The sequence below is a fragment of the Amaranthus tricolor genome, chromosome 8, assembly GCF_026212465.1.
Source record: "Amaranthus tricolor cultivar Red isolate AtriRed21 chromosome 8, ASM2621246v1, whole genome shotgun sequence".
In the NCBI taxonomy this organism is placed as follows: domain Eukaryota; kingdom Viridiplantae; phylum Streptophyta; class Magnoliopsida; order Caryophyllales; family Amaranthaceae; genus Amaranthus; species Amaranthus tricolor.
Window position 1 is genome coordinate 26,620,750 of NC_080054.1, and position 27,273 is coordinate 26,648,022.

Consider the following 27,273-nt stretch of genomic DNA (forward strand, 5'->3'; position numbering starts at 1 on the left):
GGGAGTATTAATTATATCTTTCTTTTATTTTGCATAAATTCTTAAATGAGACGGTCTCACGGTAATACCATCTTTATTGGACTGGTTCAATATATACTTTTTTTTTCTTAAAGTGATTACTTATAACGTTAAAATGATTATTTACAATCTTAAAATATTTAAATTTTATAGTCTTAGATTGATTACTTATAATCTTAAAACGATCACTTACGATATAAAAGTAATCAATTAAAGATATGAACTAATAATATAAATCCGTCTCATGATGAGACGGTCTTAAGACAAGCTATTTCTTTCGTCATTAATTATTATTTTTTGAAAAATTTGATATGGTGATCCTAATTTTTCTATATGTGGAAAATTCAATGTTACTATTATGGAAGCGAGGAAATATTTACTGCATCGAAAAGTTTAAAGGCTCGGAATCACCTTGCAGATTAAAACAAAGTTTTTCTACCATGTGATTCAGGGCTTTCATACTTGACAAATCGGAGAAATTTCCACTAGTAGTTTTTTAGGGCTTTCATACTTGATAAATCGGAAAAATCACTGTAAAATTCATCCTCCATTGCTAAAAATCAGGTATTTCAAACTTCTACTCTTAATTAAGTATTTGTAGAGATTTTTTCAATACGTTCTGGTTTTCGATTGATTTCGATGTGTAAGGTATTTCGATTGATTTCAATACATTAATTCTCTAGTGCGAAAAGTTAGGGATTTAGAATTTCAATACAGTCATCCTCTATTGCTAAAAGTTAGGGATTTCGAATTTTTCAATTTGCGGTCTTCTCATTTTTTTTCGCAGCTGTCTGAATCTTGGAGTTTTAGATTGTTTCGGTCACCATTGGCGTATCGACTGCAATTTCGATTCTTTGAAAATTTGAGTGCTGCTGTGTAAAATCACATAAGTTTATCTTTAGGTTAGTTTCTTCATTTCTTCAATTATGAGCCTAATTTCGATTTTTTTCAAGTATGAGCCCTAATTTCGAATTTCTTGCTTCTGTTGATGGTTTTGCGGCTGCTGTTGATCTAGGTTTTTATTTTGAAATTAGCTTGTTGATCTTCATGATTTTATCTATGTTGATCTAGGTTTTTATTTTGAAGTTAGCCTGTTTTTCAAAATTCAGACAGTCTTTCTCAATCTTGAAATTTGATGTAATCTAGATTTAATTGAATAATATTTTCCGTTTGATGTTTGTGAACAATTTTACTGTATTGATTATTAGGTTCTGTTTTGAGTTGGTTTCTTCATTGCATTTGATGTTTAGATTTTGGTTATTTTAATTTCAATGTCTGCTGCTAGGTTTGGTAGCTCTTTCATTTTACTGGGTTTAAATTTCAATTATGCTTTGATACTTTGACAATACATGTTGCTTTTTGTTTAGATATCATGTTTTGCTTTTTCAATTATGATTTGATTTGTATGTTTGTTTTATAGTTGATTTCTTAATCTTGTTCTATATGTTGGATTCTCCCTTATATTCCCTTCCCACCATTTTCTTAGTATTTCTATATAAAGGAACTTTGAGAAATCAACTTGCCACTGTTTAAATATCTTAGGTTTTCCTTTTTGTTTTAGACTTTAGTAGATTGCTGGAAATTAACAGAAGAATTCAGTTTGTCAAAATTTTAGGACTATAATAGCTTGTGTTTTGAAAATTTTTAAAGTAATGCAGCCATGTAGGATGATTACCCATTGTGCTTGGAGTTGGAGGTGCAATTCAGTTTAAATATTTCTAATCTCTATGCTACTTTTAAGACTATTGTAGAAGTAAGAAGCAATATGAGGAAAAAAACAGATATTGGTTAAATTAGGGAAATCAATAAATTAAAATTAAAGTTAAAAAACTACCTAAAATAACCTAAATAGACTTGGGCGGAAAACAACTCTTAAAATTGTTACACTTGGCCCATTCTGCTACAGTTTTAGTAAAATTTATGATTTTATTGATTATTGATTAAAACACGGCTTATTCAGCTCACCGTACCAACTCCCGAGTATCGCACCCCTTCTTGGTTCTTGGAAAATTAAGACTTTGGCGGCGATAATTTGTCAACTTATTGGTCGTTGTTACAACATCTAAAGCGAGAGAGGAAAAATTCATGTTCAGTTATTGATCAAACTCCGAAAATATGGTAATTTTTCTATTGTTCCTTACATTCATTGATGAGTTGAATCTATCATTCTGAATCGCTATGCCCTAACTGTCTCCTTTTTATCCTCTACTTAAAAAATAAAATAAAATGGCAGATCAGATTCATATTGTTACAGAATAGGCAAGGGAAGACTCGTCTAGCAAAGTATTACGTTCCTCTAGAAGATTCCGAAAAGCATAAAGTTGAATACGAGGTTTTTCATTCTTGCTTGCTTGGTTGCTTTGTTATTTGAATTTTATTTCTGTTAATTTTAGTTGTATTGATTTAATTTTTGTTATATTCGCAGGTTCATCGATTGGTTGTAAATAGAGATCCAAAGTTCACCAATTTCGTTGAGGTTTGCTTCATGGTTTTTGTTTCCCCAACTAAGTGTGAATAGTTTAAAGTTGTTTGACCATTTAGCTTGTTGTTGAAATGCTACCTTGTAGGAGTAAGATTCGTAGGAACTAATATATGATAAAATGAGAAATACAACAATTGTGATTAAACATCTATAATCCAGGAAAAACATGCATATCACAATATATGAACCAGAATGATAAGTTAAGAATTAACAACCTTTGATGCGTGACTTGTACTTCAATATAGGGATTGAGTACCGTAAAGTACTATCGACTTAGAGATTAATATCGAATGAGATATCTCTAATTAGGTCACTTATATCAAGATTGATGGTGTGCTAGCACCTAGAAAACAATGAAACAGGAATGCCAAAAGGTTGTATCTTTTTCATTCTGTTTTTCCCTCAGTCAGTTCTTTATTACTGATCGCCATACGTATTTAAAACAAAAGGTCAAAACTCTCTGAAAAATACTTTTTCAAATAAACCCCAATATTTGACTATCGAGTGTGATTGACTACTTTCACCGTACTATTATTAATCTGGTCATAAATTTAATTTAATTTAATCTAATCGTTTTAGTCATAAAACGTAAGTCATTCTCTAACATGCAATATCTACATATTGAATTTACAATTTATATCTCTACATCAATGATTCAATCCTAAGTATTTAATATGTATTGTTAGATTGTTCCTCGAACATAATCCTTCAAGATTATCAAAGATTATTCATTGCATCACCGTCAAGACTCACCACCGCTGCTTCGACCATCTCTTTTTGACTTGATTTGTCAAAATTGAAGTATCTCTCTGTTCTCAATATCCACCCAACCGGATTATCGCCTTTGAAAAGGGAAAATCAAGCTTCTTGTGTCTCTAATTCCCTTTTTCAGAAATGACGCCGGCAAATATTGATAGGGTAAGGTACATTTTCTTACCCCAAACAATGAGAAGTACCCGGGGGGGGGGGGGGGGGGGGGGGGGGTTATGGGGAGTGTTTCGAGGATTAGGTTGGTTTGGTGGGTTTGAGACGACAAGCTTTTCGCCCAGGTGTTGGATGGTATTGTTCAGGTTTGACATTTATGAGGTGAGGGTTTCATGGTTTTGGGTGAGGGTATTTATTTGAGAATGTAGGAGGTTTGGGTTAATTCTGAGCGGATCTTGTCCAACTCAGAATTGATTTGGGTGGGTGTAATATTAATTTCTCTTTCCAGCTGATCGTGATTAACCATGACCGAATAATTGCTTTGATACCAGATTTGCTATGGTTTATAGAGGCAGTAGTAAATAAAGAAAGAAAAGATAACAGAAAAAAGAAGAAAAGAAGATGGTATACACTACACTGATTTTGAGTATAAGCTACTCCAACAGCTAGTAGCTATTGATTTAAGATTAATTACTTGATGATTATACAACAAAAGTATTTGACTATTTATATTGATTTCTTAATGCTATTGCCACATTATCATTTTAGGCCTAACAAATTCATTCCCCCTTTTCCTCCATATTTCTATTCTGCTACGAAGACATTTTAGCTCTTTCACAAGGTTATTCAATGAAGTTTTATCCTATTGTCTGATACACAACAATGCTAAAGCTTTTATCTTAACTTATTTGAGTCGCTATATGTTACAAGAAAATCAATGTGAAGCAAATATACTCTCTCCTTTCATATTGTTTGTTGCATTTGACAAAAAAAACTCTCACAATATTGGTCAAAGTGTAATAAGCAATATAAATGGAGGGAGTATTGTTTTGACCCTTTAATACTAATCATTAATAAGAAGTCAACTTTTAATGATCATCGACATATATTTTCATCTTTTATTCTCTCTTGTTTATTGTCATATGCTCTTGCAAATCTCAATTCTTCATGTCATTCTTAACTCTGGTAATCCAAGTCATCTTTAATGTGCCTTTCCTTTTCTAAGTTCCTCAAAGTTCTAATTTTTCACCTTTTGCTAACTAGTGTAGTTTTTGCCTTCTTTGCAATTGACCAAACCAAGCTAAGAGAAAATGACATTCCACAACCAATTAGAGTGTAGCTTCTTTTCTCCTACAATGTTTAGTGGGGAAGTGTTTCAATTGATACTTTATTGACTAAATTAGACACTACATGGTCACTTAGGCTGAGGCTTTGTTGTGCATGTTATCTCCGCCAGCATGACAATTGTGCAACAATTGAATTTTGACATTGCCTTGACGGAACGAATTTTTTTTTAAAAGCAATGTAAATTTTGGCATCAATGGTGAAGATGGAAGGACAAGATTAAAATTAGTTCCACATATATTCTATCCTTTATTTCATGAAATAAAGGTGTCCAATAAGTACTTGTGTTCATACTTAATTGTTTGTTGAATTCATTATCTCATTCTTATTTATTCATTAAATAAATCTTGTCACTACTCGATGGGAATTTCCATTTAGTTTGTTTTGACTCTTGACTCTATTCATTTACATTTGGTGAGGTTGTGTGTGTGTGAAAATCTAAGTGTGTGAGCATCTAAGAGTGAGTGCGCGAGAGAGTTTTGGGGGGGTGGATACCAAGTTTGACGATATTCATTCTGCATTACAGTAATTTACTTGTAGAGAAGCCTTGTGCATCAAGAAATTGGTAGGTAGTATACAGAATAAATGAGTTGCAGAAATCCTTGTTGTACATATCATTTCTTTTCTTCTCATCTTCTTTATATGTCATTTTTTTATAAATCTTCTAACTTTGGGTCAATAACTTCTTCAAGAGTATTTGTTGTATTACTTTATTTTGTTCCTAAAGGCACACATGGTTCTACATTGAATGCGTGAGTTTATCTTGTCCAATCCGTTGGTGTGCTTTTTGTACTTGTTAGAATTGTTATAGCTTGTGCATTGACATTTAACATCATGTTACTGTTACTTTTCTGTCAGTTTCGTACGCACAAGGTTATCTACAGGCGCTATGCTGGGTTATTTTTCTCCATGTGTGTTGATATCACAGATAATGAGTTAGCATATCTTGAGTGCATCCATCTCTTTGTGGAAATATTGGATCACTTTTTCAGCAATGTGTGTGAGCTGGATCTAGTCTTCAATTTTCACAAGGTCTGAGTTATCATCTGATATTCTGAAATGTTATCTTTATTTAAAAGCTAATAATATTCAATCTTTAATTTGGAAGTTTTTGGCAACTCAAATCTCTGTTTTTGCATGTTTATTTTCTATGATTTGACACACCTTAGGTTCAGTTGGAATTCTCTATGATTCAATACTGCTGATTATCATTCAATAATGTTTGTTTGTGTTCCCATATTGGTGATGGTAATTGAATATATCTTCTGATTATCAAATGAATTATTAGATATGCTAAAAAATTCCCTCTTTTTAGTGGCTGTGTTGGATTTCTTTAGCTGCCTCTTTCTCGGACACCCTATTTCTTCTTGCAACTCTATCACATAGAATTTTTGGTAACTATCAGTGATGTTCTTTGTTCAACAAAATTTTATGGCTATTGCCTAGTGCCTAGTATCATTTCTTGCATAAGATAGAACCTACAGTAAATTATGAGCCAAGTTTCTCTCATATTAGCTTTTCATATACTGCTGATAGCTCTAATTTGATTCTTTTAGTGGAAGGTTTAACTTGGATTTACTCATTTATGTCTGCTTTCTCAATTCGTCTTTGTAATGCCTGTATAGGTTTACCTGATACTTGATGAATTTATCCTTGCCGGCGAGCTTCAAGAAACGAGTAAGAAGGTGTGTGTTCTTTTGCTTATTCTATCAGCATTCAGCTCCTAACATGCAACACACTCCTTTAAACTTCTATTTTATGCATTGTGTCGACTGAGCTACAGTGTTACCCGAAGCTTGCGTCTTCTAAAATCTGCTTTTTTATCAATTATTTTGCAGGCCATTATTGAGAGGATGGGTGAACTAGAGAAACTGGAATGATTTGAAATATTTTGGTGTCCAATTCTATGCAGCTCTATGAATTTAATGTTTGTATTTGTTTGATCTCTCTTGTCAATTCAATATCTTTGGAGGCTAGTCAAACTCCTTGCTTCATGTCCTCATAAGTGAAACATATGTATTTAGTCAGTTTATATGCTCGACTGCTTGTTGTGATCTTAATTTTTAATTACTAGTATCTGTTTTTAATACTCAATTTGACATATATTTGCTTTAATATGAGAATTTTTTGATTAACGCTACTATACAATTACGTTTATATGTTACTATTACAGAAACTTGTGATATATATATATATATATATATATATATATATGTATATATATATATATGAATTCAATGAGAAGGGTGTTCAAAATGAAAAGGATATGAAGTATTCTACACTCTTGATTTGAATGAGATAAAAAAAATTTAAGGTCACGATCAAGCCAAAAACACTTAATTGTAAAAGTCACCACCTTACGTAGAAAAGATACTATATCATAAATCTGAATAATATTTTAAATTTATAACAATAAGTTTTTGTATGTATAGTGACTAACAAAATATTCCTTATTCTTTTCATTTTAAAATCCTTATTCGATCCTTTTTATATATATATATATATATATATATTAAAAGGTATCTTTTACTTTAAATTCTAAGTGAATAAGGAATATTTTTGGGTGTACTTTAAGTTAAAAAGTCTAAAAGTTGAGTGTGTTTTGAGTTAATTGTAGTTTTTTTGTATTTTGAGTGGATTAAAAATAGTTGAGTTTTATTATATTTTTATACATAAATATTGTAAATAACCTGTAAGTGAATATGATAAATTAGTATAGAAATTCGTACAATGTATATTTTTTAAGTATTAAATTATATTTTAATGTTTTTTTTTTCATTACTTCAGTGTAATTAAGTGATTTCCATATAAGATGAGTTTTGAGGTTGAATGCATGTAACCTTACTTTTATTAATTATAACATTAATGAAAAGATTTTTTTCAATTATATGTTGAAAGTAAGATTACGATGTAGGATTAGGAAAAACAATGATTTTATTACATTTGGCAAAACCCTATAAGATTGTCATTTGTCATTTAAAAGCAAATTTAGTTAACACAAATTCTTGTTTAGGACCGTCTTATAATTAAGAGGCTATTTTATATGTGATCACTTTTAAAGTTTATGTGATCACTTTTTTGTAAGGCTTATGTGATTAAGTTTAAGTCCTATATAATCACTTAAAGTCCTATATAATCACTTTCAAATGCCTATGTGCTCATCTTTATTTTACTTTGTGATCACTTTAAAACTTATGAGATCAGTTTTAAAGCATATGCGATCATTTTTAAAGCTTATATGATCACTTTTAAAGTTTATGAAAATCGTGTTTTGTTGTGGTGGTGGATTTGAAAATAAAAATAATTACATATGCCTTAAAAGTGATCACATGATCTTAAAAGTAATCAAACAGTAAATTAAAAATGATCACATAGGTTTTAGAAGTTATCACATGGATCTTAAAAATAATCACATATGCCTTAAAATGATCACATAGGCATTAAATCACTTGCAATAGTAAATAGTAATCACATATGCTTTAAAATTAATCACATATGCATGATTATATAAGCCTTAAAACTGATCACAAATGCGTATAGACTGAACCAAATTTTTGGGACCGCGACATATAAAATTGTCTCATTAATTAATTGTATGGTAGCACTAATAATTTATGTATTTACTTACTATTTGATCCATTTTTTCAATTGCGTTTCCTAACACCATCAAGTCTTTATGGTCTTCCAAATCAAGCGTTAAAATTAAAGATTGTTTCACTTCGGATGTTGTTTAGAAACATTGATCAATTAACTTAAGCACACTATTAGTTGAAAGAATGGGACAACCCTCAAAAATTGCTCTAAAGACTTTTTCTAACACCTTTACAACACGATAGATATCAATCTGTTAACGTAAATATTAACATTACGATTCAATACGATTTACCCTTATTTTTGGGTTATGTTCTTAACAGAGATATGTCTTGCTTTCATTACACATAATTCATTAACAGTACTAGGACTATAAAGTAAAATTAACCAAAAAAGAATTAAAATAATAGAGGAAGTATTTTAAAACAAAACAATGAAACGAAAAGAAAAGAAAACCTATGAATCAACTCAAAGAATGAAAGAATTAAATGTACTCTCGCCTCTCGGACACTACTAATTACTAAATACTATGTACCAATGGATCATTAATGAAGAAATTGTGATAATTAAGTACTACACACCACTTAAGAATCAGAATTGAGGGATAAGTCATTGGTGAGGTTGACAAGAGATTCAACCCCAGCCACGTTCGGTTCGTCATCGCCTTTAGCGTCCAACATCAACCGCTTCTGCGAAAGTTGACACAAATTAAAGATGTGGTTGGAAATACACAAAAATACCGTCGCTTTTCAATCGAGCGAAAAATTGCTTGGAAGTTATGCTTGAGAGTAAAAATCATTAAATAGACTACAACTTACAAGTTCATTGATCTAATAATCTGTGTGTGCAGCATTACAAGTCTCCGTGTTTCTATTTTTAGAGTAAATTGGGACTTGTAAGAGCAAATAATGGATCAAAAAACAATAATCTAACGGAAAGTTATTTTTAAAAATCCCAACTCAAGCTGATAAAAGTCCCAATTTTGAATTAGTATTTAAAAACCCGAACTTTAGGGGTTGTCTATTTTTAAAATACTTGATCCCTTGGTAACTGGTAAAGAGGGAGAGGACACCTTGGTAATCGTTAACCACCCCAGAGCGCTCCATACCTCTTCCTCACGTTTCATGGGGGATGAGGATTTGTTGTGGTGGTGCAATTGTTTTTTGGTGTTTATGAGGAGGCTTTCATGGTGGTTGTGAAGTTGGCACTCGGGGGAAGGGCTGCCTTAGCAGGGAGGGAGGGGGAAAGGGGTGATCGGTGGGGGAAGGTGATCATTAGGGCTAGGGCAATTGGGTTTAGCACTTTAGTTTTATTTTAATTCATTTCTTCTTTAAAACAATCTCTTTATTATAACTAAAACTAACAAGGGTAAGATTGAGTACACTTGACTCCTCCCCCGAACCCCACGTAGATGGGAGCCACTGAATGAGATTGGGGTAATGAAATGTTGTCGATTTCCAAGTACAATGATGATCACATGAGTAAATGAGAAACAAGCTAAGTAAAATCAACCAAAAAGTTCCATGTATCAAAAGGAAACTCAAGAAGTTAAGAGCTCAACTTACAGGTAGATTCTCATTCGTAAATACTTTTTTCTTGTTATTAAAACCAGGATTGCCGCTTCTTTTCATCAGCAATTCCTTTTCTTGGTTTTCATAAAATTCCATGTCATTTAGAAGAGATGTCTTCGATAAATGATTCTTGAAGATCTTCAGCATTTCTAACCCGTGCTTTAGCCCAATCTACATAATTGTTAAGAACTTGGAATCAGACACGGCATGGAAGGAAAAAAAGGAGAGGGGTGTGCTTCAATCAGGAACAATGACAAAAACTCCTATTAAAGGAAATATCGCGTGCAGAACATACCCTCAACCCCCCCAGAAAGAATAATTATCAGACATGAACAGAACCAGAACAGAAAACAAGGCTAATTATAGCATAGCCAAGAAAACCCATGTATCAAAAAGTGTCAACAGTGCAAGTTCAAGATTCATGTCAGTCCTGAAAGTCCGTATCATTAAATTGCAATTTTTTTATATTTACTTACCTCTTGTGTATCACGAGTGAACGTCACAGGCTTATTCTCATTGTTTTCGAGAAGGATATGTCTCAGTTGAGAATTAGGTACATCTTTCACGATATGCCATTTCAAAGGAAAGAAACCACTCCATTTATCAAGCTGCCAGAATTTCATAGTCTTGTTGAAATCCACCTTGCCTATCATCTCCGCCACTCCAACAAACTGACCACTTCCATTAACCTGTACAGTTAACCAATCAAGCACACACGCCATTAGATTGTGACACATACGAGTTGTGCACGAAACAATGCTGATTCAAACAGTATAAGTAAACAAGCATCCACCCTTGAATTGTGATGAAATCATAAAAAATACTTAACTGAGAAGAAAAGGAATATTGGACATTTTACACCCGTTTCATTGGCTTTCATCTCTGCATCACGGAACGCTGCATCCAACTTTTTGTTCCCATATGCAGTACTTGACCAAACATTATACTTGATGCAATTAAAAACATTAACTTCACTATATGATTTGATGACATAAAACTTGGCAGCTTCATACTCCGTCAGGAAATCTGCCAAGTTGTATTTATCTGTCTGCACTGCTGAACCAAATCGTTCCTTCTCGGATGAATCTAAATTGCTCTTGATATTGCATCGAGGGCCACATGCAAGTTCAGATGACATTCCACACTCACTTATCCTATTGGAAAAGTTATCATTTTCATTCCACGTCTTCCCATTTGATTTGTAGCCCATAGGACCCGTATTTCCAAATATGCCTTGTTTCTGGAAAGAAGATGACTGGTAATTTCCGGCTGGATGGTAATCATTTGCATACCCAGGTGATGGGTAAAAGGAACCTGACTGAGAAAACATATGAAAAGAAAAATTGAAATGTTAATGGCAGAAGGCAAAGGAGCTAAAAATTTACAAGTTAAAAGGAAACACAAAATTGAATTGGTTAAGGTAAATCACAACATTCTGCTGGAATGATGAAAACTCATATTTAATTTTTGCTCAGGGCCCTTAAGTTCAGACACGGCCCTGCGACTCAACAACACTTCAACTTGGATATGGACACTTAAGCACTATATTTTTGGGAAAAATCAAAAAATTGTTCGATAAAATAGCCAAGTCAAACATTTGAATACATTGTCAAATAAACATCTAAGAAATAGAGTAAGTTCAGTGTCTGACAATTGGTGATACAATAGCAAAGACAAACAAGTCCTTACATGTTGTTACAAAACACCAAAATTTAAACTCGTAGCAGATTTCAAAGATCAAGTATGCAAATATCAACTTAAATAGGTAAGCAAAGGGATATATTACGCACCTTACTCATCTGTTTAATATGTTGAATATCAAATCTTGGCTGGAAAAACTTAGGTGTAGCAACAGGAGGATGTGATTTAGAGCTAGAAGGCACGAAGGAGTGCTTCTTCATGGGGCCATATAGTTGTGAAGGCTTGATCCCATTTGACCTTTTGGTAGCAGGGAAAGGATTAGATGTAGCATTCTCAGAGGCAGCATGTGATCCACTTGAATTGTAATCCCTAGCATTGCAAGGATGTGCTTCAGGCTCATAAGTAACTGGTGCAAGATATGGCTGACGAACACTGTGCCCATCAGCACCGGCATAAGTTCCTGTAGTATAAGGACTATATCCAGTCATGTAGTCACCTATTGAACTGTGATTTGTCTGTGCACCCTGCATTACAGGAGAGAAAAGTTTCCTGAGTAGAGATTAGAGACGCTAACACCAAATCCCAAAGTAAAGTTATTATGAGCATCATTTCACAAAATGAATTCAAATGAAATCATTGAATATACCATAGATGAGTGATCTCCTCTATCATCTGATTGACCAACACACCCATTGTAGCCTGGATAATGATAATTGTAAAAGCTAGTAGGTTGATTGTAAACATCTTCCCCTATGATGGACTCTAGAGCAGTGGCAGCACACTGGTTGTATGAGGTTGAATCAGAAGTATTCCCGTTCTCAGACGCAGCCTAGGTGAATGCCAAACAATGACTAGCAAGTTTAAATGCATGATCAAAGGTTACATAAGGCTAAAATAGGAATGAACCTCAAACAAAGAATACACAAGTTCACTAAATGCATATCAACAATGATTGTTCAAATGAATTTTTAGATAAAACGGTTATAAGATAAAATCCTTTCATTATAGATTTCTATGGCACAAATCCGAATTAGTTTTTGGATATGCTGGTACATCTTGTACATACTTTGCATCTGAACCAAATGCACAAGATAACCTAACAAAAAAACAGGTTACAAACCGTTGAGTCCAACAATTTTCTATAACAATGTAAATGACAACTCAACAACAATGCCAAAGTCTTAATCCCAAAAGATTTGAAATGCTAAATGAACGGGTACATGGATTCTTATTCTCCATTCATTTAAACAATATAAATGAAACTGATTCAATTAAATGGAACATCTTTTAGAAATATTCATTACTATGTAAATATTTGTTCCAGCAATGGCCCTACAGTTGTCAATTTGTTATTTACAGATGTTATGAGCATTAAACCAATTAAAACCCAGTCAATTTCAAGTTCCATTCAGCCAGGCACATATTTTTATTAATTTGGAATACCAGGGTGCAAGAAACTCAGAGTTCATCCAGAACTACAATAAGAGGTTGAAATAAACATTTAATCATGGCTACCATAAAAAAGCAGACATACCATAGCCTTTTCAGGTGATTGGGGAACGATCAAATTTGGATCCATCACTTGATCTGCTTCAAAAAGTCAAGAAAATCATTCTTATAAAACTAGAAAATTATTTATCAATAAATACTTCAACAGAATACAGAGACCGGAATCATCACAAATTTTTCATAAATTTTACTAAAAAATTAGAAGATGGGACAAATGTCACAATTTTAAGAGTTGTTTTCCGCCTAAGTCTATTTAGGTTATTTTAGGTAGTTTTTTAACTTAAATTTTAATTTATTGATTTGCCTAATTTAACCAATATCTGTTTTTTTTTTTCCTCATATTATTTCCTTGGATGCTTCTTAATTCTACAATAGTCTTAAAAGTCCAATCTTTTTCTTTTATTCTTTCTTCTATTTCTTTTTCTCTTTTCTGCAACCTTCTTTTAAAAATTTCATCTTCTTTTTATTTAGGTTTTTGAGGTGTGTATTATAATGGGTAGTGGCGTATCCACTCAAAATCATGAGTAGCACCATTAAAGTAAATTAATATAAATTCGAGTCTCTTGTTTGTAAAATGAGCATTCCAACAAATTTTCGTTCCTCCAAATTACAAATTACAAGTTGGCAAATAAACTAGCAATATTAATTTCACTTAATCTCTTCAGGATCTTGCCAATTTCTGTAAAACATCAATATAATATATCATCCAAAATTCCACACCACACAAACCCTAATTTCAGATTATAATAAAAAAACAACATTTATAATTTTACTTCACCATTCACCAACATTCAATAATCAATAATACACACACAATCACATAAGTGACAAAATTAATTATGACCAAACCACAAACCCTAAACAAATTCACAATTATTAAACTCTATTCCTAAACCCTAAAATAATCATTTAAAGAACAAAACTATAAAAAAATTGAAGATTTTAATTTTTAAGAGAAGAAATCCCAAATTAATTGGACTGAGAGATTAAAATTTAAAAGAGAAATTTACAAAAAAAACCAAAGATTGAGATGTGCAGTTGTGCACAGTGGACGCACGCAGGCGGCAGCTGGCAGGCAAGATGAAAGGGAGGCCGGGAACAGACACGCGACAGCTGGTGGAGGATTAGGCGATGGCAGTGAGACTGAGAGCAGTCACCAGTATATTGAGGCGGTGGCAGTAACGGAGTGTTGAAACAGAGTATGAGTACCTATTAGGCAATTAAAACTGAGAATTGAGAAATATGAAGAAACAGAAAGAGAGAGAAGAAGGGGAAAATTTGAATACAGAAAAAATAAAAAAATTAATAAAATAAATTAAGTTTTAGTTTGGAGTTGTTCGCAGTTAGTAACTGCGAACAGGTCAAAAAAGACAAAATAAGTTGTTCGCAGTTACTAACTGCGAACAACTATTTGATATATTCGTGCTGCACAAAAACAAGTCAAAATAACTGTTCGCAGTTAATAACTTTTTAACTTTTTTTTATTGGGCCTACCTATAAGGGGTAAGAGGGGTCTGCGTCCCGAGCCCTTCCAAAAAATTAGAAAAAAGGCGTTTTAATAATATTAGCAGCTCTTATATGAGACTGCTTTATCATAAGACGAGTCTATATAATTAATATGTTTTAATTGATTATTTTAATAGTGTGAGTGATCACTTTAAGGGCGTGTTTGGTAACCATATTTTGAAGGTCACTAACGGAAACGCATAACTCAATCCGTTACATATTGTTTATTTCGACTCTAAGTAATCGTTTACGTTACTTTTAAGAAATAAAATCCTCTAATTTGTTACTGTTCATAATGTTGTAACAAACTCCTTTACCTCATTCCCTTTGCTCTCTTCATACCAAACAAATAATAAAAATAACACTTACTATTACCCTTATCTCTATTCATACATTCCCTTTCTGTTACGTTTTAACTTGTTATACCAAACACCCCTTAAAATTATAAGCAATCTACAACTATTAAAAATGATCACTTTAAGACAATAGCTCTACCACTATTTTGGTAAGTCAAAGAAATATGACTATACAAATTACAAAGCATAAAACTAAATCAATTATAATTCATAGGAATACAGAGTTTCCTCTACTTCACTATATGATGCATAAGTTACTAAGTCTACTATACAAATCTACAACTGTTTCATATGTCGATCATATACTAAAATATTTACAGCCAACTGATTCGTGTCATTCCTAAATCTTTCTTCTAAATACAAGCAAACCATTTCTCAGTTGAAATTTCAAAACCGATAGAATAGTTGACATATCCTAATGCTACAACCATCGACTTAACCTAGCAACTACCAGGCAAAACACGATTGCTACCAACTAAACTACCCATACCAAAACCCAAGTCGCGGACAAGAAACTTAATACTATTTTTCCCAAGACACTCCATTATTTCCAGACACTCTTGTAAATCTAAGTCACTTACTAACATCACCCATTCGTCTTCATCATCTACGTACTTCAATTGAAAGGTTCCACGCTGAATCTCAAACCGTTTTGCAACTTCTTCGTAGAGGTGATGGCATCCCGCCGAAGGTTCAAACTTGAATCGAACTGTATCTTCCTTATATGTCGCTTTAATTGTGATTCGTGATTTTGGATCTTCGTTGTTTGTTTTATCCTTCTTTAGTCTCTGCTCACCAATACTTATTGGTGAACTAGACATAGAACCGGAGGCATTTGATGAGTCCGTCATCCCAGAAGTTGTCGCTTGGTTGTGCTCAATCACCTTATCATCATTTTCAGTCTCATATGGAGTCATGTAATGAGGAGTTTGAGAAGCAGCGCGGTATTGGTTATGAAGTAGCCCCGAACTGAAATCTAAGTTATGCTGCGCTCCTTGAACGATTTTACTCGATTTTTTCCGTTTTTGTGTATGGTTTTCCTGCACAAAGTGATTTCCGATTGTACAGGAATCGTTCTGATTGACAGAACATCCCGCTACAAGCTCTCCTGTCGTAAGATCAAACTTCAAACCTCCGCCTACTCCCTGAACAGAATCGAGAACAGTTTGGATTTTTCGTAGTGACCGATTCACCTTGTTTATCTTCCGCGAAGGCCATCTTGAGATACCATGCTGCCTGCATATCCTCTTTAACGTCGTGGGGCAAACTATAAAATTTCATAAATCGACTCAAGTTCAAATTTGATTTACTGAAATAGACAGAAAAACTGTAACAATAGGCTAACACAGACAGTTTTTAAGAGTCTAAACATAAATCATACTACAAGTCTACAACATTATCATTTTCCTATGCCTTATTTGAAGAGGGGCGGATTAAGGAACCAACTCAACATAAACTTTAGCTTATGGTTGAAGACCCAAATATATGTTATATTCTATTACTCCCCTGCACGTGAAATATATAAAAAAAGAAGGTGGTGAATTTTTTTCACAACCAAATCCTAGGGTGTTTGGCAAATTAGCTTATTGAGCAATTTTAGCTTATTTTGATGTAAATGAAGGGTTGGATGGTCAAACCAACTAATACTAGTATTTGGTGAACTGGCTTGTTGAAACAGCTTATTGATGTAAATAAGCTGTTTTTGAACAAGCTGCTCATAGCAGCGGGTTTACAGCTGGTCAAACCAGTTAATATAATCATTTGGTCAAATCAGTCACTATAATCAGCTATCAGCCGTTCGCCAAACAACCTCATAATTATCTGACCTGACCCGACCCTTTACACCAAGGCCCGTTAATGTCCCAACCCGTTATTGACCCGACCCTGGACCCATTGAGTCGATCTGCCCCGTTAAACACCTCTATATGTCAATAATAATATTGACTTCTGATACCAAATTAAGAAAGCAATTAGATATTAACAATTGAGAACAAAACAATACAGGATTATGAAATCTCACCACCAATACTTTTTGCAGCATTCTTCAGGCTTCCAGAAAAGTACTTCTGCAGAACACCCAGGCTTACCGTCTTCTCTGCAGTGCTTCGCTTCTTCTCTATCGGTCTACTCAAACCGCTAGCCTGCAAAAACCATCAGTGAAATCTTTTTTGGTTATAATATAGCATATTTGAAAGGACAGAGTGATAGCTTTCAATAGGACTAGAAATTAGGGAGAAAACATTTATAGCACAACACCTGCTCAAAATAGCCATCTTCTTTGATACAATCGTTTACAATCATGGGTCGATCTAATGACTGTCTACTTCCGTTTGACCCCTCTTGGGTCAATGGTCGATCATTTGTAAATAAGCTCTGGGAAACCCCACAAGGGTCATCTTTAGGATCTATAGAATCGACCAATTCTGCATCCGAAACAGTCCTTAAGCTTTTACATACTCGTTGGATAGTACCCGAGAGGCTATCCAACAGAAGTTGTTGCTCCTTGTTTTCGTTAATATTCGGAGGCAAAAAAAACTCGAGTATGTAGTCATCAACCCCGGTGTATGTGCTCCTAAGCCTAATTGCAACAGCAGCATTTAGTCCAAACTTTCGGGCATGTAGGACATGTGGATATTCACTGATATGATAGTTTTTTACGTCACAAAAGAAGAAAGAACGATTCGTTTGGAGCGCTTTTCCTGCAACGCCTTGCCCTTCTTCGAGAAAATGTTCACCACATGCATGGACGAACTCTTGCATATGTTTATCGTTTACATAACAAGCAGTCTCTTCTATGCACAATACAGATTTCTTGTTCAGATTTAAACTGTTATCTTTAACTTGTATTTGAAAGATTTTGTAGCCATCTCCTTCCTCGAAAGTACAAGGGATCCATGTAAGAGCTAAAGGCAATCTATGGGCGTTACATACAGCTCGTAACACATCAGTTATCTCGGCTAAGGCAGTCTTTTGGTTTGGTGAAAAACACTACAAGTACGAAATCAGGAAAAAATTAACGATACAACTCAAAGTTTCAAAAGATGTTCAAGAAGGTGAAGTAAAAGAGATAGGGGTGTTTTGGCAAACTGCTGATAGCTTATAACTTATACTAATTAGATTGACTGATTTGACTAGCTGGTCTGATTTTGAACACGCTACAAGGAACATCTTGTTGTAAATTAACTAATTTATAACAATAGACTATTTCAACGAATTGATTTACCAAACACTAACATTAGATGGTTTTCTAACCAGCTATTTTGCCAAACGCCCCTATCAATAACGTGGTACTTCAATGGTATATCGTACCTGAGAAAGAAGTCGAGGAGGTTTAGTTGTTCTCAAATCTACGGCCTGAAATGATCAACAATCATCAAACGATTAGGGTGGATTAGAGAAGCTTACAAATTAAAACATAACTTGATAAGCAATTATAAGTTGTCATAGCCAACTACGGGTTCCACCCAGATTAAACACGAAAATGAAAATCGTAGAATCTAGGCCTAGATGGCCCAACCGCTCAGTTCATTTGATTGAATGGTGTAACATATAACACAGAAAAATTGCCATCAGAGCTAGTTCACTAGAAATATATCTAGAGTCGAGTGTTTGCCCATATATACTAGCATCCTAGATTCGCCCCTTATTATAGGGGAATAAAACATGGCACTGCAATAAAATACATTAAAATGATTAGGGTGGATTAGAGAAACCTACAAATTAAAAGATAACTTGATAAGCCATTATATGTTGCTAATGCCAATCAAGGGTTCCATCCAAACTAAACAAGGTAATGAAAATCGTAGAATCTAGGCCTAGACGGCCTAACCGTTCAGTTTATTTACTTGAATAGTGTAACATATAACACAGAAAAATTGCCATCAGAGCTGGTTCACTAGAATTCATTAAAAAGATGACTGACCTCTAAAGCGCGGCAAAGTGAATCGATTTCAAAATGGAAGTTAGATTTTTCTGTAACAGTAACAAGCTCCAAAACAGCACAACAAGAGGCTTGTTGGGTAAAGATAGGTAATGCAACAGATCCACGAACTTGATGATGACGAGCATGTTGAACTCGTAAGTATTCAGCTGAACTATAATAGCTGACATTTGAAGTCCATTCGGGCATCTTAGACATAAACACACGCCCAGGAAGTCCAGGAAAGGAACCCGGTTTTTGTTCAATAGAGAACGTGTATGACCTTGATACTTCACGATAACCTAACAGCATCTCATCAAGCAAGTATGGTTGCTCGCTTGTGCTTAATATATAATGATCTCCGCTTCTTACAGGAACCCACACTTGTGCTAAAATCCCTCCTCCAGATGACTCCTTAAACACTGATAATGCTCCAACCATCCTCTCCACCACTGAATTCCCAACAGGCCCAGGAACACTGTTTTCTGATTGCACAAACATGCCACAACCGTCATAATCGTCTGTTGTGGCATCCACAGGACTTCCATACACATTCACAGTAGGAAAAACACAATTGGGTTGTTTCCGATCACAACAATCATGATTCGATGCAATGAACGGATGTGATGAATACTTATAAGAAGGCTCGTTCGAGTTGTTTGAGGAGGTAATGTTGCACCATGCCCCATACCCATCTAAACCCATCATTTCTGACATGTTTATGGGTTGATTTTCTGTTTGTTTAATCGCTTTGTCATCAACCACCATAGGGATATCAGGATTTGAACTAGCCCAAAAATTATGTCCCACTTCCTTGTAATTAAGGGAGTATTCCATTAAAAGTACTTCAGAAATTACCTACTAAAAACCCAAAAATGAACAAGGAATATGAAGTAGAGTATGAATTAGACAACAAAGTATTTGCTTTTGATTTGCACTTATTCAACAAGGCAAGTAATTAGCCCAAAATCTAACGACAACAATAATTCCAGAGTCTAATCACAAAAAATTGAGAGCGACTATATAAACTAATAGATTAGTGAGCCTTAATCAGGTCATATTTGGTTTTCCTTACCTTTTCTTTAACTCCTTCAAATTTAAACTTTTTAAGTCCTTACAGGTTCACTAATATTCCGTCTTTTCAATACTGAAAACCATTACAACTCCAAAGTCTATCACAAAAGATTGAGAATAACGACATAAACCAATAGATTAGTGAGCCTTCATCACTCAGATTTGATCTTCCTCACCTTTTGTGTAAGTCCCTCGAATTTAGACTTTGTAACGTACTTATCAATTCACTAATATCCCGTCTTCTTAAGACACAAAGTCATTATGAGCAAAAAATAAAACAAAGGGATGACTTATGAGTTAAAATAAAATGGAGGGCAAATAGGAAACTCAACTATTAAGCATCATAATAAACTTGGAAAGAACATTCAATTCATCAATTTGAGACAACAAACTAAAAAAGGAGTGTTTACACTCTTACCTCAATCAAGTAATGCACAAATCATAGCAAACACAGCAACAACCTTTATAAATCCAAAACAACCCAACCCAGATAAGTATAAGAGGAAACCTCCAAAACCCACTTAGATAACTCTGAATAATCACTAAACACAATATTTTGAGCATTAAATTATTGGGTGCTTTTTAACCAGATCGATAAATTAAAAATAGTGTATATATATTTTATATTATAAGTTATTAGAGTCCTGTCTCCCATTATCAAACAATAAATGAGAACATTTTTAAGGAACGGTACTATTTGCTATTACTCCGTCCCCTAAATTTGTCTTCTTTGACTTTCTTAAAAGAATATTTTAATTAATTGGCGCAAATTTTAAAGTATGAGGAAGTATAGTTCAAGACAAAAGAAGAAAGTGAAAACAGACAAACCTTCACTATGAGGAAACATATCTTAGGGCTTTGTAATAAAGAAAGTGAGTTACCCCTTAAAATCAGAGTATCAGACCAATTTTGAGTATAAGTTGGATAATGCCTTGAAACTTGGGAGTTGGGATTATAACAGCACATAATATTTAGTGAATAATGTTAAATTTTGGCTGCTGTTCAAATATAACGGCTTTTTATGAAAACAAGGAAATGATGGATACTCTATATTACCTCTAAATAATTAACCTTATTTTTTGTTTTTAGTATCAGCACCTCTCCAGATGGACCATGTTTATAAGAGAAGTCTCTTTAAGCTCAGATCCAATAATTAAAAAAAGAAAAAAAATCTAAAAACTAACGCGCGAGATTGAGCCTATTTGGAGTTGGTGTATAACCTATTGAAGTTGGTGTTATAATTTGTTAAAGTTGGTATTATAACTTATTAAAATTGGTATTTGGAGTTGATGTTATAACCTATTAAAGTTGGTATTATAATCTATTTAAAGATACCGACTTTAATAGGTTATAATACCAACTTCAATAGGTTATAACACCAACTCCAAATAGGGTTACACAACACACGTTTTTCTGATAGTTGTTTTTCTAAGTAATAATGGGCCAGCCCATTTGAGACTCGTCTCTTATAAAGACAGTCTCAAGTAAAAATTTGTGTTTTAGTATTCATTTTCATAAAAAGGTATCTAATAAGTTTTGATATAAATGTCATGTAATATCTACAATTGAGTAATAATTAAATAGATACATAAGAATTTCATATTGTGACCGACTTTAAAGTGAGTATGATGATGAATTGATGATGTATTAAATTTAGGATATGGGCGAAATATTTCTTTTTATTTTGGAATTTGGATGAGGATGACATGATTTGAGAGTGAGATAGAGTTGTTTAATCCTCTTTCATATTTAGTGTTACATTTGAAATATTCAACAAGAAATTTTTATAATAAAAATTAATGTATATTTATGTAAAACCTTATTACACACTATACAATCATAAAGTACTAAAAATTCATCCTTTTTACTAACATTTATTATCAATTTAAAAGCCAATAAGTCTTTATTAATTTACTTTATTAATGGTTTATAATTTACTTTTTTATTAATTTAGTAGTGTTATTTAGTATGTTATTATATTCTGTTTAAACTTGTTTTATGTGTATAACTTTTGAACTAGGTTGAAATTTTAAGGATATTTAGAGTTTGTATGATAATATTTATATTATTGGGTGTATTTTAGATTTTAATTAATAATTATTATCATTAATTAAAGTCTAAAACTTTATTACAATCATAAATACAAAACAAAATTCAATCAATATGTGAAAATAATTTTAGACCCATTTTAAACCCAGATCCCATCCTAAATTTCTGGATCCTGTTCGGACCCGACTTGTAACATCTATAAAAGTTATTAAGAACACAAGATCACATAAAAGGCCATTTTGCAAGAAGTAATGATACCTCATTTTTAAATCCCACAATCTTCGCCTGAATTAACTAGTCATTCAATGATAATCAGAATCAGCTAAACCTTACATTGTTGATTGTTGTAATTCATTCCAATTCGAAACAAACTGAGGTTCCGCAAATTATACATACGACAACAAAAAATAGACCTTAAAACTTACGTATTTACATCTCCAGAGTTTGTTAAGACTCAAGATTACCGATATTTAAGTCAAGTTAATAGAACGTCATGTATGATACTCATCGTAAAGGATCCCAGTCTATTTGTCTATGCACTAAAACCAGAATCAAACAATGACTTGTAAATGGCAGGAGGAAGCTGAATGGACTTCGACATAAACAGTTTCGGACAGTAAGACATCATCCATGGTAGATCAGATTGAGGCTTCTTAGTGTTTCCACCTCCACAACACGATCAGAACAACAAAAGTGAGGATCATGCCAGCATACTTGATCCATGTATCTACACGGTTTCGCCTCTCAATCAACCTTAGCACCGAATTGGAGAGTCCCACTGTGTTCAAGATGTCAAGTAACTTTCGCTGTGCACTCTAAAAAAGCATAACAATCAAGAGAATCAACAATAACGTAATGAGCTATCATAAGTGAAGTACGACTGAAAAGGGAGCTGAATGCTTGTTCATTACACTTTGATTCGAGTATAGTTCAATACTCTACACAACCTAAAGGCCCTAACAAGCAAACATGCATCAAGTGCCAAAACAGTTGATAAAGAAAAACTGTGTCCAGCTCGCACTTTATAATTCTATAACAAATAAGACTACTGTTCAATTTCCAAATTTTATGAAAATTGAAGGCCAAAAAGAAACAATAGTGCCATAGGCTTAATGCCTACATATTGGGTCGGCTACGTGAACCAAAACAAATTAACGTGTGAGATGTTAAGGTATGTACATAAAATTCACTATCATTCAGCGCAAGGGCGGAGCAAATAATTCCGAGGTCCTGTTTTATTTCATAAGTTTTTAAAATTGAAGCCCTTCATAATTAAAAAGATAGATTTTCTTAATTCAAGTAAAAATTCAACTCAATTTTAATTTTAAGTACTAGGATTAAATAAAACTCAACATAATTTCTAATTTTATTAATATTGACTTAATAAAAATAACTTAAATTAAGTTGTTAAAAATTAAATTTTCATCTTTAATAAAAAAATAGTAATAGATTGATGGCTAATAACAAAAGAGTAAAAGTTTGAAGAATGAAAACTTAAGAAATAAAATGTTGATAATTTTTGAGTTAGTGATAATTCATGTTTGAAGAATGTGTAAAAATTAAATGAAGAGAAAATATTTGAATGTTAAAAAATTGCTTTGGAAAGAGATAAAAAAAAAGGAGAGAAAAAAATGTAATTAATAGGATTTGAACATATGACTATTGATATATTAAGTAAGACTCCAACTAACTACTTTACCTCAATAGTACGTTATTCCAATATGATTTTTTAATATGAGGTCCTTTAGGTTTGGGGGCCCTGTGCGATTGGGCACCCCGCACACTCCAAAACCGCCCCTGATTCAGCGTCATTCAAGTATAAAAGTAAAAATACATCTGAATACTTGTCTAATTTCCCGCTTTCTACATAGACCTATCACTGTTTCCCTTAATCACACAAATCATCCCAACTTCTTCCATCTCTCCTCACTTACACCGACCTTTCCACTTCCCTCTACCTACATGATAAGTCTCAGATGTAAAGGCCTTGTAAACTGTTACCAAGTTTCTATTAATTATTATTATAAAAGTATATATGTAGTATGTATATGACCAGGAGTAAGGTATGTCACAAAGATATCAATATGAAAAAAGTGGACTGCTAACAACGGATGGTTAAAGGAAATAACAGGTAAAACATAAAGGAAAGCAAGATAAAACACTCCGCCTCACACAACCTTCAAACACTACAACTCCAAAATAGAAAACACAACTATTCAGATCTAGCACAAAACCAGTACAATCTTTAGAAAACCCTTATGACAACAGAACTCTCTCTTAACGTTACTTTCAAAACTACATACTCCTATCAATGCTAGGAAACGTAACAAATTTCCGATACCTTATTAAAGTTACTTCTAAAAGGCGTAGGTAACACATCAATGCTAGGAAAAGTGAGTAAGGATAGAAGTGGGAAATTCATGAGAGAAGAGATAACAACATGTCATTACCACAATTCTATTAAGTAGAAGTAGAACCGACATATAATCTCACACAGGCATGTTATGGGAGATTTGATGAATGTAATCACCCTTGTCATAATACTTTAGGGAAAATTACTTTTAAAAATCCCAACTTTGCGTGATTTATTCTAAAAATTCCAACTTTGGATTAATATTTAAAAATGCAAACTTTAAGGGGTATTTTATTTCAAAGCACTCGAGCAGTTGGTAACCTGTATAAGAGGTTAAACATGACACGTGTCATCATTGTAATGGCTTACATGACACTTGTCATCATCATATAAGAGGTTAAATATGACCCTTAATTCTCGTAACTACACCAATGCCACCACCACTGTCACCTCACCACCTCCCTCACTACCATCACCACTGCCACCCTACCACCTCCTCTCCCCCTCCTTTCCCTTCTCGGATGGTGGTTGGGGTCTCACGATTTTAAACAAGGTCTCATGGTGGTTATGCACTCGAGCGGTGCTGGGTGGAGGTGGTTTGGTCGTCGTCTCATGGCCGTGGAGATGATAAAGTCGGTGTATGAGGTGGCAATTTTTGTGTCCTTGGGTTCAAGTATGGTGGTTCTTAGTGGCTCTAGTGAATGGTTTAGATGGGTGGAGGAAGAGGATGGGGATTCGAACGACGCAGTGGTGGGGCAATGTTGCTTGTCATCTCTGGACGGTGGTTGTGGGGGGAAATCGGCCCAGTGGTGGATGGTGGTGTCGACGGCTAATGGGAGATGGTTCAAGGGTGGGCAGCTAAGGATTGGAGGTGGGGGTGGGTTTTAGGGGTTTTTCTCTTCATTTCTTTTTTCAAAACTTGTGAATTAAAAAAAAACAATTTAACTTGTTCGATCGGATACAGGTCACTAAAGACTTCAAAATTAAATTGCCATCAAAGTTTGGAGTTTTAAATATTAATCAAAAGTTGGAATTTTTAAAAGTGATTTTCCATAATTTATTGTTTCCAACTAACCCTTGATAGCAAACATCATTTGTAATTTCATATAATACATGAATAAGAAGTGCAAATAATATAGCGCATCAATTTATCATAGTTCATTATAATTCGAAACCAGATAACACTATTTTTTGGTTCTATTGCGAATGGACCATATGAGAGAAATGAGTAGGGAATAAAAAGAGTATATATACATAAAGAGAACATAGCCCCTATCATGACTTACAGGTTAGAAAACCAAGGACAATAAATGTATATTGTATGTATATTCCATTTTTAATCCTTCAGAGAACTCTAACACTGATGCAAGATTCCATATTTTTTGGATTTAAAAAATCCACAAAAATGACAATGTTCAAACTAAATTCATTTCAGTAGCGAACAATTGATCGTTTAAGGGGAGGGTAATGCTTTCAAAAAGCAACCAACATGCAGGTAAACTTATCAAAAAACTGTAACTAACTTCATAGTTTTTTTTTTTCCAAAAACATTATATGTGACATCATGCACCAAAAATCTAAGAGCTATGGAGCGGAAGTTTATTATGCAAGATAAGTACCTTCATGCTTTCTCTCTGCTCTGAAAACTTTGAAAGGATGGCTACACCAGTTGAATAAGCATCTTCTAACATCCGGGAAGAATTACGTGCTGACTGCATCGCTCGTGCTTCGTCATCAAATATTCTTAGAACATGAGAAGATTCCCCATTCTATAATATGAGACACTCATTTGAGACACAGAAGCAAAAATACATCAAATTACGACAAATTAAACAATGAAGTGCCTTTTCAAGAACACAAATCTAAAGTAAGACATACAGCTCCTCCCAACAACTCAGCCCTTTCTTTTGCTTCCTGCACTCGTCTTTGGTTTCTCGAAAAGTACTTGTCTAAACTTTCTTTCAATGAGTATGCCTCTTCAGCAACTTGCTCAACCTTTCTGTTTTGACAATACAAATAATTAAGCTCAATGTTTAGGCATCGGTGTAAAAACTAAGAAACGTCATTAGAAAGGCAATATGATTATCTAAAAACATGACTGAAACAGGACCAATCCTTAATCAAAAACAGCATATGGTAAATGACAGATACCATGACAAATGGAATAAAATGTGAAAGGAAACCTAGCATTCTTAAATGTACTATCTATCAATATTTTCCAGCAAACAACATGAAAATCAGGTTACAAACTGAAATAACTCACTTCCAAAAGTAAGTTCAATTGCGTTTCAAGGGAATCAGTCGCAGTGTTCAATAACAGAATAAAAAAGCTAGTTTAGCAATAAAGCAATAACAAATTAAAGCAAGGATCAGCTTGAGTTACCTTCAAGAAGATATAAAATTATCACCTTGATTTGAACCTAATCTAATCCAATCTAAGGTCCATAAATCCAATTGCAAACACAATTAACACAAGATCATCACCAGAAATTATATTATTAGTCAATTCAACCTATCAATACCACAGATTTCGATTCTAATCTAGAAGCCAACAGATGAAACTCATAACACTAAAATCATATCCTAATAAATCAAGAAAACAAGCACAAATCAAAACCAATAATCAATCACAATAAAAAGATAACAAAGTGAAATCCTTTAAAAGAGAAAAAACCTTCTCCACAGATCGCGCTGAGATTTGACGGCAATAGAGCGCCAAAGATGATCCATATCAGTACAAAGAGAGTGGAGCTGAGAAATATCATTCTTGATATCAAAAGCGAACTCCGGGGAAACAGAAGAGGCGGATGAAGAGGATTCAAGGCGTTCAAGTCTTTCAACAGAATCTCTGATCTTTAATTGCAATCTCTTGGCATTTTGATAGACTTCTGACAACGTTGTTCCTCCTCCTCCACTGCCAACTGTTACGCCCTCCATTGATGCTGTTTGTGAAGTTTTCTGGTCTCTTACAAACAAATAAAAAAGTAACAGTCAATAATTTAAATATACAGAAAACTTTCATTTAATGACGTTTTTATCAAGTATTTAAGTTATTATCAAGTTAATTATACACGTTGAATTTTTAAATAATTTTTTCTTTTAAAGTAAGTATTTCTTAAAATTTAATTTAAGCTTTTTATAAAAAAAATATATGA

General features: G+C 33.5%; 4 protein-coding genes across 10 annotated transcripts; 1 reads left to right on the top strand and 3 right to left on the bottom strand.

Moving 5' to 3' along the window:
* Positions 1-360: 360 nt before the first annotated feature.
* Positions 361-6,690, top strand: LOC130821174 (AP-2 complex subunit sigma). Of its 3 annotated transcripts, none has more exons than XM_057686844.1 (8): positions 361-666; positions 806-920; positions 1,979-2,136; positions 2,252-2,350; positions 2,444-2,494; positions 5,408-5,581; positions 6,175-6,234; positions 6,388-6,690. In XM_057686844.1, the coding sequence occupies exons 3-8, from the start codon at positions 2,134-2,136 to the stop codon at positions 6,427-6,429; spliced, it is 429 nt and encodes a 142-aa protein (XP_057542827.1). In that variant the 5' UTR covers positions 361-666; positions 806-920; positions 1,979-2,133; the 3' UTR covers positions 6,430-6,690. The 3 variants fall into 3 exon arrangements, with proteins under 3 accessions (XP_057542827.1, XP_057542826.1, XP_057542829.1); XM_057686843.1 differs by having other exon boundaries at positions 361-582; XM_057686846.1 differs by lacking the exon at positions 806-920 and having other exon boundaries at positions 361-582.
* Positions 6,691-8,524: 1,834 nt separating this feature from the next.
* Positions 8,525-14,123, bottom strand: LOC130821175 (YTH domain-containing protein ECT3-like). 4 transcript variants are annotated; one of them, XM_057686847.1, is made up of 8 exons: positions 13,919-14,123; positions 12,887-12,939; positions 11,999-12,181; positions 11,502-11,876; positions 10,541-11,029; positions 10,188-10,400; positions 9,706-9,882; positions 8,525-8,829 (listed from the first exon to the last, which is right to left on the bottom strand). In XM_057686847.1, exons 2-8 carry the CDS (start codon positions 12,929-12,931, stop codon positions 8,725-8,727), a joined length of 1,587 nt encoding a protein of 528 aa, XP_057542830.1. In that variant the 5' UTR covers positions 12,932-12,939; positions 13,919-14,123; the 3' UTR covers positions 8,525-8,724. The 4 variants fall into 4 exon arrangements, with proteins under 4 accessions (XP_057542830.1, XP_057542833.1, XP_057542831.1 ...); XM_057686850.1 differs by having other exon boundaries at positions 12,887-12,942; XM_057686848.1 differs by having other exon boundaries at positions 13,872-14,123.
* Positions 14,124-14,963: 840 nt separating this feature from the next.
* Positions 14,964-20,357, bottom strand: LOC130821176 (protein NLP9-like). 2 transcript variants are annotated; one of them, XM_057686852.1, is made up of 6 exons: positions 20,135-20,357; positions 18,646-19,503; positions 18,033-18,077; positions 16,980-17,711; positions 16,744-16,864; positions 14,964-15,990 (listed from the first exon to the last, which is right to left on the bottom strand). In XM_057686852.1, the coding sequence occupies exons 2-6, from the start codon at positions 19,477-19,479 to the stop codon at positions 15,164-15,166; spliced, it is 2,559 nt and encodes an 852-aa protein (XP_057542835.1). In that variant the 5' UTR covers positions 19,480-19,503; positions 20,135-20,357; the 3' UTR covers positions 14,964-15,163. The 2 variants fall into 2 exon arrangements, with proteins under 2 accessions (XP_057542835.1, XP_057542834.1); XM_057686851.1 differs by having other exon boundaries at positions 18,646-20,357.
* Positions 20,358-21,874: 1,517 nt separating this feature from the next.
* LOC130821177 (membrin-11-like) lies at positions 21,875-27,114 on the bottom strand. Its single transcript, XM_057686853.1, has 4 exons — positions 26,793-27,114; positions 25,997-26,117; positions 25,738-25,887; positions 21,875-22,580 (listed from the first exon to the last, which is right to left on the bottom strand). Exons 1-4 carry the CDS (start codon positions 27,053-27,055, stop codon positions 22,419-22,421), a joined length of 696 nt encoding a protein of 231 aa, XP_057542836.1. The 5' UTR covers positions 27,056-27,114; the 3' UTR covers positions 21,875-22,418.
* Between the last annotated feature and the right edge of the window lie 159 nt (positions 27,115-27,273).